Raw genomic sequence first — 16,328 nt, 5'->3', positions numbered from 1 at the left:
AAAATAATTTAATTGCTTTGTATTCTTGTCATCAGTTTTTTTTTTTATCTGAAATGTTTAATATCATCAAAGTTATCCCATAGTCATGGAATTATTATTATTCTGCTTCAGTCTGTATTCTCTGATATGGCAATCGACTGATGTGGATATAACTCTTTTTTTTATGTGTAAAAGGAGAAAAAAATTTGATTGTTTAATGTAAACAATAACAAACGTTCCTACCAAATTCAGTTCAATAAAAGGCAAAAACCCCATCAGTATAAAACTGGTCAGGTCTTTTTTGTTTATTATTATTTGTTTAACCATCTTCCCAAAATTCCCCCCAAAAAAGGGACTGAGAACAGGAACGTTAAAGAATTGCATCGTCAGGATATAGATGCTATGACGTTTTATACAACAAAACAAATCCACCATTACTGTACTGAAACAACAGGATTGTGTGCGTCAAGTAAGTGCATCATCATTAGGCTTCCCTTTATCCAACAGTCACAGATAATCATTAGTTTCCTACAGAATTAACAAACTTCCCGACCTCTCCCCCCATGCATCTATAAAAGTGCAAACTGTGTTCAACATACAAAAAGGCACGTTTATCTGTCAGAACGATGAAGTGAAAACCTACAAGCTTTTGTGCATGAAACATGACGTGATTTGTCACAGATAAGTATACACACGATATTGCTTTTAAATTAGATTAATGAGCCAACAGGCTCAAACGGTAGAGCTCTGGACGCACTCAAAGGACTTTGTCAAGGATTTCCAGAACGCTGCTGTGAAAAAGTCCAGTTTTTCCACTGATCTCTTGTGTCACGAAAAGCCTTCCGTCCGCTCGAGGCCTCTGAACGACGACTGTTTCTCCTTCCGTCAGCGTGAGCTCTGCATCCGTTTTAGCGTTGTAACCTCTCATTACTCGATATCTGGAGAAATCAGAAAAGAATGCACCGGTCAGAATGCACCGAGCGCAAAGCGCCAGGATGTGATAAATGATTCTGACAGGAAATGTTTTTTCTGTTTAAACAGTTATCTCGTAAATATACTATATCTGCTAAAAAGAAAAAAAAAAAAAAATCTGCTACCCGTTTCTAGCTAGCTCACAACACAGGAGCCATGAGATCAGATACTGCAATGCTTTCTTTTAAAGACACATGCAAGAAAACCCACCTGTTAGACCCGGGCTGGTTGTTGATCAGCACCGGCTTCATATTTAGCGAGAGGCACTCCATAGAAGCATGATCCGGGGCTGCGCTCTTTCTGGGTGCTGGTGTTTTGGGGTCTTTAAGAACTAATGCACTTCCATCCCGACCCAAGATAGCTGAAGGGTTCCAGTGGTCCAGAGCCGAAGGACCATGTTGGGAATTATAGATTTGTCCTGAAGATGTGGTGGATGTCTGAGGAGCATCATGAGTCAGGAACCGCACTGACTTTACCTGCTGAAAGAACGACAACAAAACAAGCCGCTTTGAATACGTCTGAGCATTTGAGAGTGAACTTATTAAATCCTAGAACTCTTTTAATCCTAAAACGCTTGTAGGAGCTGTTTTACCTTGTCGGTGTTGTGCTTATGAGCGTCTGGTTTGACCAGAATGGATTGAGGCGCTGCGGTGGCCTCTTTCTGGACAGGGTCCCTGCTGACCGCTTGAAATCCTCCAGCAGAGGGAGCCGTCGTCTCATACGCCCAGTGCTGCACCTTGATGGGGTTTGAGAACAAACCGTTTCTCTTTTTGGGAAGAACAGGTGAACGACCGAAAGTATAGATCTGCCCCAAATCCTGAGGTGGAGGCTGAAGGCTTACGGTAGAGTTTGAATTGTAGTTTCCATGATGAGGCAAGCCTAAACCAAAAGGTAGAGCAGAAATGTATCAGCATGAACAATATATTTGATGCAGAAGCCAATTTCTGTGTCGGCTAGAACCTAAAAATACATGAAGAGAGAATATACATATATATCTGAAACCGATTGTGCACATTTTTAGACTGAAAGAAGTCTCTCTTGCTCACCAAGGCTGCATTTATTTGATCAGAAACACTGTAAAAACAGTAATAGTCAAAGTTTATAAACTAACATTTCTTCTGTATTTAAAATGTAATTTATTCCTGTGATCAAAGCTGAATTTTCAGCATCATTACTTCAGTCTTCAGTGTCACATGATCCTCTGATTATATTAAAAAAGTTGTGCTGCCTCATATTTTTGTGGAAACCATGACACTTTATCTTAACAGAAACATTATAAATGTGTTACCCCTCACATTTGATCAATCTATTGTGCTCCTGCTGAATAAAAGTGTTTTCCCCCCTAAACTTTTAAATAGTAAATGCTTTTCATAAAAATATTAAGCAGCAAAAAAAAGTTGACATTAGTAACAATCAGAATTTTTTCTATATAATAATTTCTGAAGGACTCTGGAGACTGGAGTAAATCAGCTTTGCATCGTAGGAATAAATTACATTTGTAAATAAATTCAAATATAATACAGTCATTTTAAATAGTAAAAATATTTCACAATATTACTGCATTTTTTCATCAGCCTTGGTGAGCAGAAGAGATACATAAAACAAAAAAAAACATTTTGTGTATTGGCTTAAAATGACAAAATGTATAAATAAAGCATGCTCGACTAGTTTTTTTCAATGTATAACAGTTGCAAGTGCAACAGCTTAAAGCTGATTTATTTTGTCCCAGCGTGTCGGGGCTCGTTGGCTCTCACCCCTGTGTGTGGCGTGGTGGGTGCGTCTCATTGTGCTCCATCCCTGTTTTCCGCCCTGCTGCGGCGCTCTCCCAGGACCAGATGATGACATCACAGCCATTGTAGCTGAAGGAGTGTCTGCGTTTACTTTGTCTAGGGCCAGGACAACAGCCTGCGGCTTGTGTGGGGTGTGCCGCTTTGTTGATACTGTGCTCGTATTAGGAACGGCAGGTTTGGTTTGTTCAAGAAACCTTGCAGATGTTCTGTGAGAAAGTCAGTATATTACTGTAAACTTGATTATCAAGAAACTCAAATAGTGCTTGTAAATCCAAAACGGTTCTAATTAGAAATATTAACTACATTAAAGAACCCATGCACCTGAAAAGCCTTTCAATATTTTTAACAGTGATATCAAATTATGTACAGAATAGGGGTGTGCGATATTTATCGTCTGCGATAATATCGTAATTGTTGTTTTAATGAAAGTGAACTGGAACTATGAGTGTGTCACTCATTTTGCAAAAAACAAACAAAACATAGCTTGAAAGTACAAAAGCATTGACTGCATGATGAAGCCTATTAGAATGCATTTAAAATGACCCTATAATTCAATTTTTGAAAGTAAAAAACATTCCTTTATGGCTTAGTTATTATCAAGTTTTAGACATTTAAGACACATTATTGTCTTTTTTTTCCTGTTTCGGCATTGGAAATAGTTCCAAACAAAGCCAGAGCAAAACATTTGTGAGTTTTAAAAGTCAATGACCCATTCAAAAAAATAAAATAAAAAAGTATAATAAACACTTGCTTTGTTTCTAAATGAGTAAGCCATTTTGAACAAATCATTTGAATGAATGAATCATTACGAAAGAGACTTGCTGCCACCTACTGGCAGTTTTAGTGTCAAATTATCCACAACCTTAAACCAGCTCAAAAAACACTTATAGTTAGCAAAATATCCCAATAAATTTCAAGATATATATAATTTTTTGTCAATATCGCACACCGCTAGTAAGGAGATTAAGTGCAGAAGCAAAGTAGAGTTAGCATGTTTTGTAGAGGTGTTGCTGTAACTGTATGTAGCCCATGTGTACTGTGAACTGTACTTCTGCTCACCTGAGCACAGGTGTAACATAGTTAGCCGGCAGGATCCCTACTTTGCCTGTTCTGAGAGACAGTCCACGCAGCCAGCCCTCTTTAAATTTCCCATAAACCCCCACCATTTCCCCCTTCCTCAGCTCCAGCTCCTCGGAGTGATGAGGCGTGTAGGAATAAAGCGCCGCACACCTAAACATATCAACAGATTTAAATTTAATACTGCCATTATTTACTCAAGCAAGCCCATACTTTAATGCATGTAAAAAAATATATATATGTTTACGTATACATACACATATTTAAATTTGTTGAGCTTTATTTCAAGAAAATCTCAAAGATGCATCTGATCTCAGAAACACTTACACACTGATGGAGAGCTGCTGGGTGCTGGACATCTTGCTCTCTGAAGGCAAAGGGGACGCTTGAGGGTTAATCAGTGCCATGGTGATGGCTGGGGGACTCTCACCATTCATTGTTCTGTCTCTCTGTAAGAGTCGGAAAGTTACTGGTAATTTACTTATCTGTGTGCAGACCCTGACAGCAGTGCAATCGCTTCAGTACAAGTGTGGAACAGATTTGCTGAACTCCAAACATTCTGATAACATATGTTGAATAATAGCAGTAAAGTTTTCCATAACTTTATGAAAACTAATTAACAAAACAAAGAGACAAAGTGAGACCAGATGAAAAAACAAGACTAGACAAAAGGCAAAAACAAAGCAGGACGAAAAACAAGGTGTGCAAAAACGAAATAAAAAAAGATGACAAAAAACATAAGCAAAAACTAGATAAAACACACGAATAAAAACCACACAAAATGAGCAACATCAAAATAAACAGAGACTAAAAAAAGGGCTAAAACAAAGCAAAACAAATCAAGCTAAAACAAGAAAGACTAAAAACAAGACAAAAACAAAGTTAAACAAAAAACAAGACTAAAAACAAAAGGCAAAAAAGGTAAAAACTAAATAAAAAGAGACTAAGACGACACAAAAAATAAGCAAAAATAAAAACAAACAGACAAAAAAAAAGACTAAAAACAACATTAAACAAATAAAAAAAAACAAGATAAGTAAAAACAAAGGACTATCAGGAACATTTGCTCACTGAATGCTTTGAATCTTGGCTGATTGCTTACGGATGGACATTTGTGACCCTGGACCACAAAACCAGTCATAATGAGATTTATACATCTGAAAGCTGAATAAATCATCTTTCCATTGATGTATTGATGGTTAGGATCGGACAATATTTGGCTGAGATACAACTAAATGAATATCTGGAATCCGAGGATGCAAAAAAATCTAAATACTGAGAAAATCATCTTTAAAGTTGTCCAAATGAAGTTCTTAGCAATGCATATTACTAATAAAATATTAAGTTTTGATATATTTATCGTAGGAAATGTACAAAATATCTTCATGGAACATGATCTTTACTTAATAATGATTTTTGGCATTAAAGAAAATATTTATAATTTTGACCCATGCAATGTTTTTTTTTTTTTTTTTTTGGCTGTTGCTACAAATATACCCCAGAGACTTAACACTGCTTTTGTGCTCATATTAAGGCTGTTGTAAAAATGTCAATGTTAGTCTAATTCAGGAGTCGGTTTGAGTAGTTCTCTCGTATAACAGCAGAAGAAACATCTCTGATATGATTTACAGAGCAGCCTCAGACACAAAACAGCCTCAGACAGACTTTTCCAAAGCACTGATATCCAACAATTAATGGACTCGAGTGTCTGAGCAGTTGAGTCATGAGTCTTCCTCCAGTCTAATATTAGTATCTTACAAAAGCATGATGAAACGAGAGACCGATCTGTGAATTCAGTAACTTTGACAATTTCCTCGCCTCTCTTAATCACTTACACCTACAGAATGTCCCATAATTATCTCAGAGAGAGCAGGTGATTACAGCTTCGTTACATCAGCACTGCCACAGACGACACAGAAGACCTAGAGTTATACATTAACACGTTTTTTTTAAAGTGAATTACAAATGAGAAATACAGCACAAGTGATTCATCTGAGAGAGAGGCGGTAAAATTGCATGTTAAAACTACTAGATAAGTACAACAGAACAGAGCATGTACTTTAAAAGAGTCAGTTCGGTCCCACATATATTGCACTGAAATCCTGGTGTAGCATTTACTTTGAAATAATGTTCGCTCAGAAACTGATAGTACATTTCATAAATAATTAAACTTGAAATTTGGTTAGGTTTTTATATAAATAATGGAATTAACTTTAAGAACAACCCAACAAACTTGAATGTTTAACCCAACTATTGAGTACAGTATACAACCTAACGTTTATTAGAGCGTAGGAAATAAAAACTTAATTTGTGTTTCCTGCTAGTTAAATTTCACATACATAAATAAACATTTACTATGTGTGTATATTTTATATTTTATTTTTTTCATTTGTCGTCTTATTTTATTTTCTGATATTAAATAAATTTTTCTGTTCTTAATCTCTCTTTAAATGTTTATTCATTTGTTTATAGACCTGTTTTTGTATTGATGTTTACCCTGTTCTTATCATGAAATAAATGCTCTATTTATCTGTTACATTATGTTATATTTTATATATGTGAACCTGGAGCACTAAACCAGTCTTAAATTGCAGAGATGTATTTTTAGCAATAGCAAAAAAAAAAAAAAGCCAACATTTATTTTATGCCAAAAATTATTAGGATATTAAGTAAAGATCATGAATATATCAAATATATTCCATAAATATATCAAAATTTATTTTTTTATTAGTAATATACGTTGCTAAGAACTTCAATTGGACAACTTTAAAGATGATTTTCTCAATATTTAGTTTTATTTGCACCCTATACGATTGCAAATCGTTATATCTCAGCTATATATTGTCATATTCTAACAAACCTTACATCAATGTAAAGCTTATTTATGTTTATTAAGCTTTCGGATGCATAAATATCAATGTAAAAATAATTTTTGAAAAACATTTTTGAATATATATATATATATATATATATATATATATATATATATATTAACTCTTGAGCAAATCGCAAATGTGATATTCATTTCACACAACCGTTCAACAAGCATGAACTTAATTGACTGAGTAACATTTTAGACAAATTATTGTCCATGTTTTTTTTTTTTTTTTTTCTGTTTCGCCAACAAAAATAGTTTCAATCGAAGCCGGATCAGAACACTTGTGCATCTCAGATTGTTTCCTTCCCAAATTAATACGTTTGTGAACAAATCAATAATTTTTTTGTAAAAGACTATACTAGTTTTTTTTTTTTTTTATGAATCAGCTGTTTTGACTTTTTTTTGAAGAAGAAGAATAATAATGATTCAATGAATCAATCAATAAGATAGGAACTCGTCGCCACCTGCTGGTAGTTTTTTGCATCATATTTATCCATAACAAACCTAAACACTCTCAATACAGTTTAATTGTATCTAGCAGCCAACAAATTCTACAAAATCTTCTTTTTTTTATTCCACTGACGTAAGACGCTCATGATGGGTTTGCACCGACGATGAGTAAAAAATTACGTAACTTTTATTTTTGGGTGAACTATTGCTTTAAATATTTTCTTTCCCATCAGAAAGACGCTGCTGAGTCAGAAACAGTGGGCTTGTTTTCTGTGACTTCAGAGTGAGGAAAAAACACACAACTAATGCACAGAATCCAGTGGTCACTGGCCCCTGGGCAGGTTTTAATATGAGTGACTCGTCTCTCCGTGATGTGATGTTCTCCTCGTCATCTATTAATGACACAGCTGATGACAGGAGGAGAGAGAGAGAGAAAGAGAGCCTTTCACCCAGATAAGAGGAGAGTGTTGCGTAACCCTATATGAGTCATGAGCTTGCAAAGCAGCAACAGAGAATAGAGCATTTTTAGCTCTCAAACACACTGGCTTCCTCTCACACAGGAAAACATCTCATGCCGACAGAGGAGAGAAATATTTACCCCCGTTTTTGAGGGAAAATGCAAGAAGGAACAGCTCATAAGAGGTGATTTCAGTGTGTGTCACCGACTGAAGCGTGCACATCTGCATCACAGACACATTAAGAAAATTATAATACTAGTTCACTGTCTATCTCTTGCCCAACTGCACTGAATGAAAAAAATGCATGCATGGTTAAAAAACAACAACAACAACAACAAGTGCATGGCTAGTTTATCGCATGTCTGCAATGAAAACAATCAGGGGCTGCTGACCTTAGAAGGCAAGTTTCTGCGAGAGCTCCTCAGACGTGGCTTGTTAAGTGTGATGAGTTGTGGCGTCTTCCCGGAGGACGGCTGTGCGCTGGAGCTGATGTGAGGCGGCTGCTGGCTCTGGCTGAGGGGAGGATAGTTCAGGCTGTTCAGGAGACTCACATTCGGAGGCCTGGACGACTTGTGAGACGCTCCAGCGATCCGCCTGAGGACGCAAGCATCGGCGTTGACCCTGCCGCTGCTCCGTGGGTGCGATTCCACCGAGTCCCTCCTCCTGCGTTTTTCCAGAAGCTCGTACGCCGCCGGATTCGGCTGCAACGGGGAAACACAAAGCCATTTATAAAGAAGCAGAGATGCACGATAAAGCCATGCTGGGTTGCATAAGCCACTCCACCTGCTGCGTCTGAGTCTATCAGAAAGAAAAGTGCCGTTAATCCCACCTGCTCGCTCTCAACGTCCTGATCTGAGGAGTGTGGTGTTAAGATGGACTAGAGCAGGAGTGGGCAGGAGGAGTGACGCTCGCTCTCTCTGTTCCCTAATGTGCTGCTCTGCCACCGAAGTAAAAGAAAGCATTATTGTTCTTCAGGCTCGGCTGCTCATCACTGAGATGCTCGACCGGCGCTGAGAGCGAGGCTGGCTGTTTTATCAGACTAACCTCAGATATAGCATTCCTATCTGGAGCCTAATTATCCGCAGGCACATGAAGTTCACTCGACCAGCAGCATGAGTCAGTCACAGATAGCATGCTCACTAAAAGCTCGTTACCTCGCTCCCGCCACCTTCAGCACTTAGTGATAAGGGCCTACTGTTCTGAATTTAACTGTGACATTAAACTGAGAAGAGATTAGGGGGCTTGAAAAGCAATGACAAAGATTTCACCTCACACTTTGATATCATTTTTGATTCATTTTGCATTTAGGCATAATGCTAAATATAAACAACTAAAGAAAAATCTGGGTTTTGTTTATTACCGAAATGAAAAGAATGATATTTTGCACAAAAAGCCGATTTTTTAAGATCATTTAAATTAAATTTTTAGCTGTGACATTATTTTCAAGACAATTAAGAAAATATCCTCTTTTCTCAGTCGTGTTATCATTTTCTCATTAAATCAATCTGTGGGGGCACTGCAGGGGTCCGCCAATTACTGTTTGAGCTGAACTTTTGGTTAAGGAAAATATGAAAATATGCAATAAGCAAAAATGCAATATTAAGTTAACTTCAGCCAAAGCTGAAACTAAAGTTCAGGAGTTGACGTTTACATTTAATCCTTACATTGTTACAATCCTTATTTATTTTATTAATGGATTTGTTACAATTTATTTGTAAACTCAAAATGTTATGTACAACTATATGCACATCAATAATAAATATTTCAGGCATTTTCAATGTAATGTAAGCATCACAACAAAGTAAGTAAATCAGGGTTATTTTAGTTAACGAAAACCATTAAAAAACATTTTTGTTACTTGCAATAAGTGCAATAAAATATAAAACAACTTATTTAACAATGTATTTCAGCTAGCTATGAAACTCACTGTATTTGATGTACTAAAATATCTAAAACTCAAATAATAATAAAAAACTATAACAACAAATGCTAATAAAAAATAATTTTAACTAAAATTAACAAAAATATTTAAAAAACAAAATCTAATATTCAGTATTTATGAAAAAACAAAATAGTATCTCAGTGATACTAAAATAACATGAATGTAAATACAGTAATATTGTATACTTTGTGCAAGCTATTATATTACATTAAATTGCTAAACAGATTCGAAGGTACAGTTTAAAGTATGCATTATGATTGTTTTTTTTTTTTTTTCATTTTAACATTTAAATAAAAAACATAGTCCAATATTTTTGCAATACTGTGAAAATTTAAAAATAGATTTTTTACTTAATGCTAAATTTTATTTCTCGTCTTATTATTTTATGATTATTTGTGTTAATTAAGATCTGGAGATTCACTGTGTTTTGAAATGGATAATAAAAGCCTGTAGTCTTACCTCTGTGAGCTGCAAAGGAAAAATCCCAACTTTATCTCCAAGTTTCCCCTCAACCCAGTTTTCATTCACTTGTTTGATGAGAGTAATGCTGTCTCCCTGCGGGGGGAGAGAAAGGCATGTGTTAGGCAGCTGTGGGTGCAGGACGTCCCTGAAGATGTTTCCTCGGCTGGAATCAGTCTAAGCCTCAGGCCCATTACACTCTTAACACAGCTCCAGACGCTTCTGGACCATCTGATCTCAGGAAAAAATAAAAAGACTCCAGGAACATGTCCTTTAATGGATTCTATGCCTGAGTCAGAACTGTTATATAATTCAAGTCCTGCGGTGTGACTAACAATACTGCTCCATCACAGAGCCTAAAGAAGAACTTTATGTGCTTCCCAGGTTCCAAGCAATGTAATGACAGGAGGAAAAGATTTAAATAAATAAAAATGCACAAAACCTTTTTTTCCTGGGTCTCATGAGGAGATATATATATATATATATATATTAGAAATTATGTTTCTGTTTTGTAATTAAAATAATAATGGTAATTTTTTAAATCTCACACTTCAGAATTTTTCTAACAGAAAAAATTTCTGTTAAAACTAACAGAAATTTAAAAACTAACAGAAAACTCAGAATTCCGAAAAAAATTTAGAATTCTGAATTTAAATTTAAAATCTCACAATTCTGACTTCTTTTTCTGAATTATGAGAAACAAATTTTGAATTGCGAGATAAAAACTTTGAATTGTAAGAAAAACTCTACATTAACTCTTAAATTACGTTTTTTATTTATTTTTTATTCTGTGGCCATATTTTGTGGCTGTTAAAGTAGTTGCAAAGGTCATCACAAAAAAGTGCAGTCTAGCGTTATTTAGCACTTGCTTTGATGTTTTGTTAATGCAAACACATTTGTGATCGCTTAAGTGGCCAGACACTTTTGGTGGTTGAATTATGGCGGTACATTGATCAGAGAAGAAGAAATCAAATCATTAAAGCACAGAGACGAACCTTGAAGAAGGTTAAGCATTCCTTGCTGTTGTCCGGATCCAGATTGTTAGCATTGAAGTCATAAAGTGCTCTGCAGAGGGCCAGGGCCTGTGGCTGCTCACTAATGACCCGCAGCACATTGACCGGAACCAGACCGCTGCTCTCTTTACCTTCACCATAATACCAGTTATCATCAACTCTCCAGCGCAGATAAACCATGTCCCCGGACTTCATCGTCAGCTCTCCAGGTGCATTACCCTGGAAATCATATAACGCTTGAGCTTGCACCTGAAACAAATCAAAAAAATACACTGTCAAGAACTTATCCGGATCATAACTCAAATAAAAAATAATGAAGCCATTATAGGACCATTATATTTTTACATTGTGACATTACTTTCATGACAATTAAATACATCCAATTCTACTTACTGCAATGCACACACACAAAAAGATATCACTTGAATTATTATAAAAATTAAGAATTTTATTGATATACCGATTTTTGGCAAAGGAAACAAAGGGGTTTTTACAAAAAAATCTAAAACCACAAACAGCTTTAATTTTCCCACTAAAAAATTAGAATGCATTCTGTATAATTAATTTGTTTTCTGAGGCAAAGATAGTTTTTCTTGATTTACAGCAGACACCCACTATAATGTCATTCAGTTTAACAATAGTTATATAATATATATATATATATATTTGATATATGACTATAAATAAAAGTAAATTGAATTCTGTGCAAAACATATCATAAAATAAATTAAAACATAAAACAGATCTGAAAGTACAGTTGAAGAATGCATTATGGTATACCTGCTGCATTGTTTTTAATTTAAGCTCTTTTTAATAATAAAAATGTTAACTTGAATAGCTAAATAGATATTAGAAAAGTGAAACATTAATGCAAAAATATATTTTATATATATATATATATATATATATATATATATATATATATATATATATATATATATATATATATATATATATATATATATATATATATATATATAAATGAAAAAATGTAGAATTAAAGGACTACTGACCTTTGCAAATAACATTAAGATTATTAACAGTATATTATCTCTCCAGATTTTCAAATGCATGCATACTATATATAAGAGCATTGAGAGATGCATTGGGAAAAGAAGAAAAGTTTCCCCGGAGCACAAAACCATCCCCTTTTTTAAACAGCGTTACTCTTTGTGGCTGCAAATGCAATGGCATTTTTCCCAACTGAAATACAAGTCCACCGACCTACTTAAACCAAACCAAGGCCCAGTGGGTTTCAACAGACATAATACGGCTCTTAAGAAAACTGACCTCCCAGACAAGACAAAAACACTAATCTATTTAAATATGCACAGGATTAAACTTCTGTCAAAAAACAAACATCACGTTCGATGTGGCACAACAACACACACGGTGTAATACGATACACACCGGAGAAAGTTTGGAAAACAGTCATATTCTATATCCGAATAATACTAAATGGTATTCACATCACGTCCCCAGAAAGATTAAAGCTTTTAATTCTGAAAGAAAAGCACACAAGCCTAATCAAAGTGCATGTCACAAAACACAAAAACAAGACTGCTTCTAAGCATGTGCATTACAAATCATTATTCATTTCACGCTCTAACGCAACAAAAGCACTTACCCCCTGCGTGTACTGCACCGCTTTGGGAAGATCTTGAATGTAGCTGTTGTAAAGCTCCTCCTGGACTGCAGAGCTGATATATCTGACGGATCTGTCCCTCGGTGTGAACAGTGGACCCCGCTCCTGGAGGCTCTGGAGGAGTCTCAGCAGTAAAGGGTTGGTCGGGAGCTCGTGCACTGATCCTGGAACAGCAGATCTGCACTCTGGACAGCACATCTGATGAGGGTGTGATGCCTCGTGCTGCTGGAGGCATGGCATACAGAAGGTGTGCTGGCACGGTAAGACCTTGGCAGACTCCTCCAAGGGCTCCAGACACAGAGGACACTCCAACAGGTCCAAAACAGCCAGGTCCTCCATCACACACAGTCTTTTATAACATATTCAGAGCTACTTGAGAGAAAAACACAGAGTGTGCATCTTACTCTACCATGAGTTCTCCGTGTAAACCTGTTTGTAACAGCGCGAGAGCTCTAGCCTATGCACTTCCGTCAACACCTGTTCATTATTATAATATAGCCTAGGTGCGAACACGCATTTGTACATAAGCTTATCTGACTCTAATGGACGTTACACGTCAAAACCATTTGTGCTGTTGTTATAATTCCGAGGGAAATAAAAGCTATTTTTTATTGAATTCAAGATCTGACGAGCCGCGGAGTGACGTCACGGCGTCTACCTGCGACACGAAATCAGCTTCTCAGCGTAACCGAGGTTATAGCCTCGGTATAAAACTGAACATTGTACTCATTTACAGTTAAATATTCACATACCTGCTGACACGGGAGAGTGGGAGAGGAGTGGAAAGGGCGCAGGAGATTGAGAGAGCCGCTCTGAACTGGATGTTTGCGGTCAGGTGTCATCTTACAGCTCACCGTCACTGAGATTCAGCGCAGAAATGTGACGGAAAACACCTCTGGAGTCACAACTAAGGTTTGCATTGCAACTGCACACCTGTAGAAGTTTAACCACAGGTCACAATAGTGACAGTATAAAAAGATTTTAGCTCTAAAAACCTTATTGTAAATAAAACTTCTTGTAAATATTGAGAAAATAAAAGATTTCAATTAAATTTGTTTAATGTCACATGATTAGTGAAAATTGTCACATGACCAGAGCAGCTTATTTCCTGTTTCACCTTGAGAAGATGATGACTGCATTATGACAACTTTTCCAAAAGATTGTAAGTTTATTTTTGCACTTTTATGTATCCATAATACTATAATTTGACATGCAATTCCAGATTATTATTATTATCATTATTATTATTTATGATTGCTTCTTGTTGGAGTGTATTTATGTCTTGTGTATTATATTGCACTTTATTAAAAATTCAAATGTTTCAAAGAATGCACAATAATGATTAATATTTAAAAATATATTTAAAAAAGTAAAAATTTGAAATGCTGTGTTGGTGAATTTATTTTATTTACATTTTTTTTCTCAGTGTTCCTATCAATGTTGCATAAGTTTTTTTAATGCATAATAGTGATCCTAAAATGTGATCAAATGGTTTAAAATAGCTGGGCTAAGATGTCTAACCATTTTTATGACTGCAGAAATAAGTTATTTCAGTGCACACATTATGTGACCGAACACAATTTTTCACACACTTAAAAATCCAAAACAATAATTACTGATTATTTCTTTTGGATATTTCCATATCTGGGAAGTTTTTTGGTGATTAAATAGGTTAATTAAATCAGAACTAGAGAGACATATTTATATTAATGACATTTAAACAAATGCATTTTTTTTTCTTCTGGTGTTTAATCTTTAGAAAATATTATTTGAGCTGATTTATTTTCTGTGCCTTTTTTTATTTTATTTATTTTGTTTTATTTATCCTGTTAGCAAAATTTGTCCAAATTCAGTTTTGTGTGATTTTGAAACATATTAAAATTTACATTTTAAATTTATTTAATAAAGATTAAATAAACAATCAAATTAAATAGACAAATTTGTGAAATATTTATAAAATAACAATTTAAGAATGACGAACAGGGCTGTTTTTAAGCCATTAGTTAGTTTGGTGCCAAAATGTTTTGTCTGTAGTTACTGATTTGTTGTTGTTGTTGTTGTTGTTGTTGAATGGAATGGTTTGAATGGAAAACAATTAAGATATTGTTTACTTGTGTTTCCATCAGGCTGTGATTTAGTGAATATAAATTAAACAGATAATTAAAATATCAAGATCATGACATATAGACAATCATGACATGATTTACATTATTTTATTTTAATTTATTGTCGGGATCCACCTCTGAGGTGGGACAGGCCGAAATCTAAGGATGAAGACACAGATTTGATGTTTTGACAGCTTGCTTTTTTAACATTTGGGTAGAATTATTTTAGATGATTGTTTATCAAATAAATCCTACAACAAAACTGGATATGTGCCAGTACTAAGTTTACCATGATTGGGGAATGTGCCATAAACTATAAATAAGACACACACAATAAAGAGATCCATAGCTGAATGAGATACATAGAAAATTGCAAAGTCCAAGTTAATTTTTAAGTAATAATGCCCTCTAGTGGTGAAAAATATAGTATCGCCTTTAAAAAAAACAACCACATCGGTGAACTTATATATATATATAACTTATATATATATTAGGCATAAACAGATAAATGAGCAGAGGACAGATAAGACAAGACATGTCTAATGAAGATGGGAGATCTGATATGCGCTTAGTCAGAGCATTAATCATCTCCTACTTTACCCTGCAATGAAACAATCCACACATCTGTTTTAAACCTACGGCATTTCGATTTCACACATCCCATAAACCCCAAAGTCCCGTTAACATCTCACGGCTCAATTATTCATTAATATTGGTTCTGCGTTCTGCACAAGTTTAGGACATTCACTTGAATTTTTTAAGGGCGCATGCATTTTTTATCTGTTTTGTAAGTCCGCGGAATATGGGAGGTTTTTTTTAGAGATTCTTTAAAAGAAAGATTGTTTTTTTTTTTTTTTATGTTTTTGATTTTCTAGTGGTTGTCGGTGCTCACTGAAGTGCTCCATGCATGCTTTTCTAGTCATCAGTTTGTTAGGTTAGGTTGAGGACCTGACAGAACTCACTATGAGCCTTTGGCTGCGTAATTGCAAAAGAAAAAGAGTAATTGCAAAAGCTTTAATGGGCCCTTGCTGAGTGTTTCCAATTCTTTGGCCTCTTATCTGACAGAAGAATGAAAGATCTGGCCAGCAGAGGGCGCAGTTTGTATCGCAACATAAAACCAGCTGAGAAGCCTTTCTTCTCAAATTTGAAGGGTTTCCTCTTTTTTCACAAAGTCTAAATACCATTATCCATTACTTTTCTCATTTCATTTCTCATTCGACTGGTTTCTTTGTTTGTTTTCGAGCATCCTCTCAGATTTGTGCTTTCTCTGCAGTTTGAAGTAATCTGGTCATCTGAGTTCTGTGGGAACGAGTCTATGGGTGTTTACAGGCTTCCATTACACACCATCAATTATTCATGGTTATATTTCCTGCTATAATTTCTGTTTGTATCGTCCTCGTTGCCTTTTCTGGGATACTACAGCTCCTTCTGTTTGTCCTGCTTCTGATGTTGTGTTAATTATGGTCATATCCATATGTTTACCATGTGTGCTTATACAGAGTCTTTAATGAAGAGCCGGCTGCACAAGACCAACCTGAACAACAACATTGTTTTTATTAT

The 16,328-nt window shown here is 35.3% G+C and overlaps 1 protein-coding gene across 3 annotated transcripts; it reads right to left on the bottom strand.

The window, feature by feature from the left end:
• Positions 1 to 269: 269 nt before the first annotated feature.
• LOC113078133 (E3 ubiquitin-protein ligase SH3RF2) lies at positions 270 to 13,507 on the bottom strand. 3 transcript variants are annotated; one of them, XM_026250446.1, is made up of 12 exons: positions 13,416 to 13,507; positions 12,646 to 13,032; positions 11,001 to 11,267; positions 10,006 to 10,101; positions 7,997 to 8,305; positions 4,146 to 4,267; positions 3,801 to 3,971; positions 2,706 to 2,947; positions 1,793 to 1,830; positions 1,544 to 1,687; positions 1,162 to 1,430; positions 270 to 917 (listed from the first exon to the last, which is right to left on the bottom strand). In XM_026250446.1, the coding sequence occupies exons 2-12, from the start codon at positions 13,000 to 13,002 to the stop codon at positions 737 to 739; spliced, it is 2,196 nt and encodes a 731-aa protein (XP_026106231.1). In that variant the 5' UTR covers positions 13,003 to 13,032; positions 13,416 to 13,507; the 3' UTR covers positions 270 to 736. The 3 variants fall into 3 exon arrangements, with proteins under 3 accessions (XP_026106231.1, XP_026106229.1, XP_026106230.1); XM_026250444.1 differs by having other exon boundaries at positions 1,544 to 1,830; XM_026250445.1 differs by lacking the exon at positions 13,416 to 13,507 and having other exon boundaries at positions 1,544 to 1,830; positions 12,646 to 13,215.
• Between the last annotated feature and the right edge of the window lie 2,821 nt (positions 13,508 to 16,328).

The sequence above is a fragment of the Carassius auratus genome, unplaced genomic scaffold, assembly GCF_003368295.1.
Source record: "Carassius auratus strain Wakin unplaced genomic scaffold, ASM336829v1 scaf_tig00024402, whole genome shotgun sequence".
Taxonomy (NCBI): Eukaryota; Metazoa; Chordata; class Actinopteri; order Cypriniformes; family Cyprinidae; genus Carassius; species Carassius auratus.
The sequence above is the reverse complement of the archived record's forward strand: the minus strand, read 5'-3'. Positions and strand labels throughout refer to the sequence as shown.

Coding starts and splice junctions, on each gene's coding strand:
- LOC113078133 (XM_026250444.1), bottom strand. CDS start 13,002: ATGGAGGACCTGGCTGTTTTGGACCTGTTGGAGTGTCCTCTGTGTCTG. Junction 8,306..10,005: donor TTCCTTTGCAGCTCACAGAG/GTAAGACTACAG, acceptor TCCCCGTTGCAG/CCGAATCCGGCGGCGTACGA. Junction 1,431..1,543: donor ATAAGCACAACACCGACAAG/GTAAAACAGCTC, acceptor TCGTTCTTTCAG/CAGGTAAAGTCAGTGCGGTT.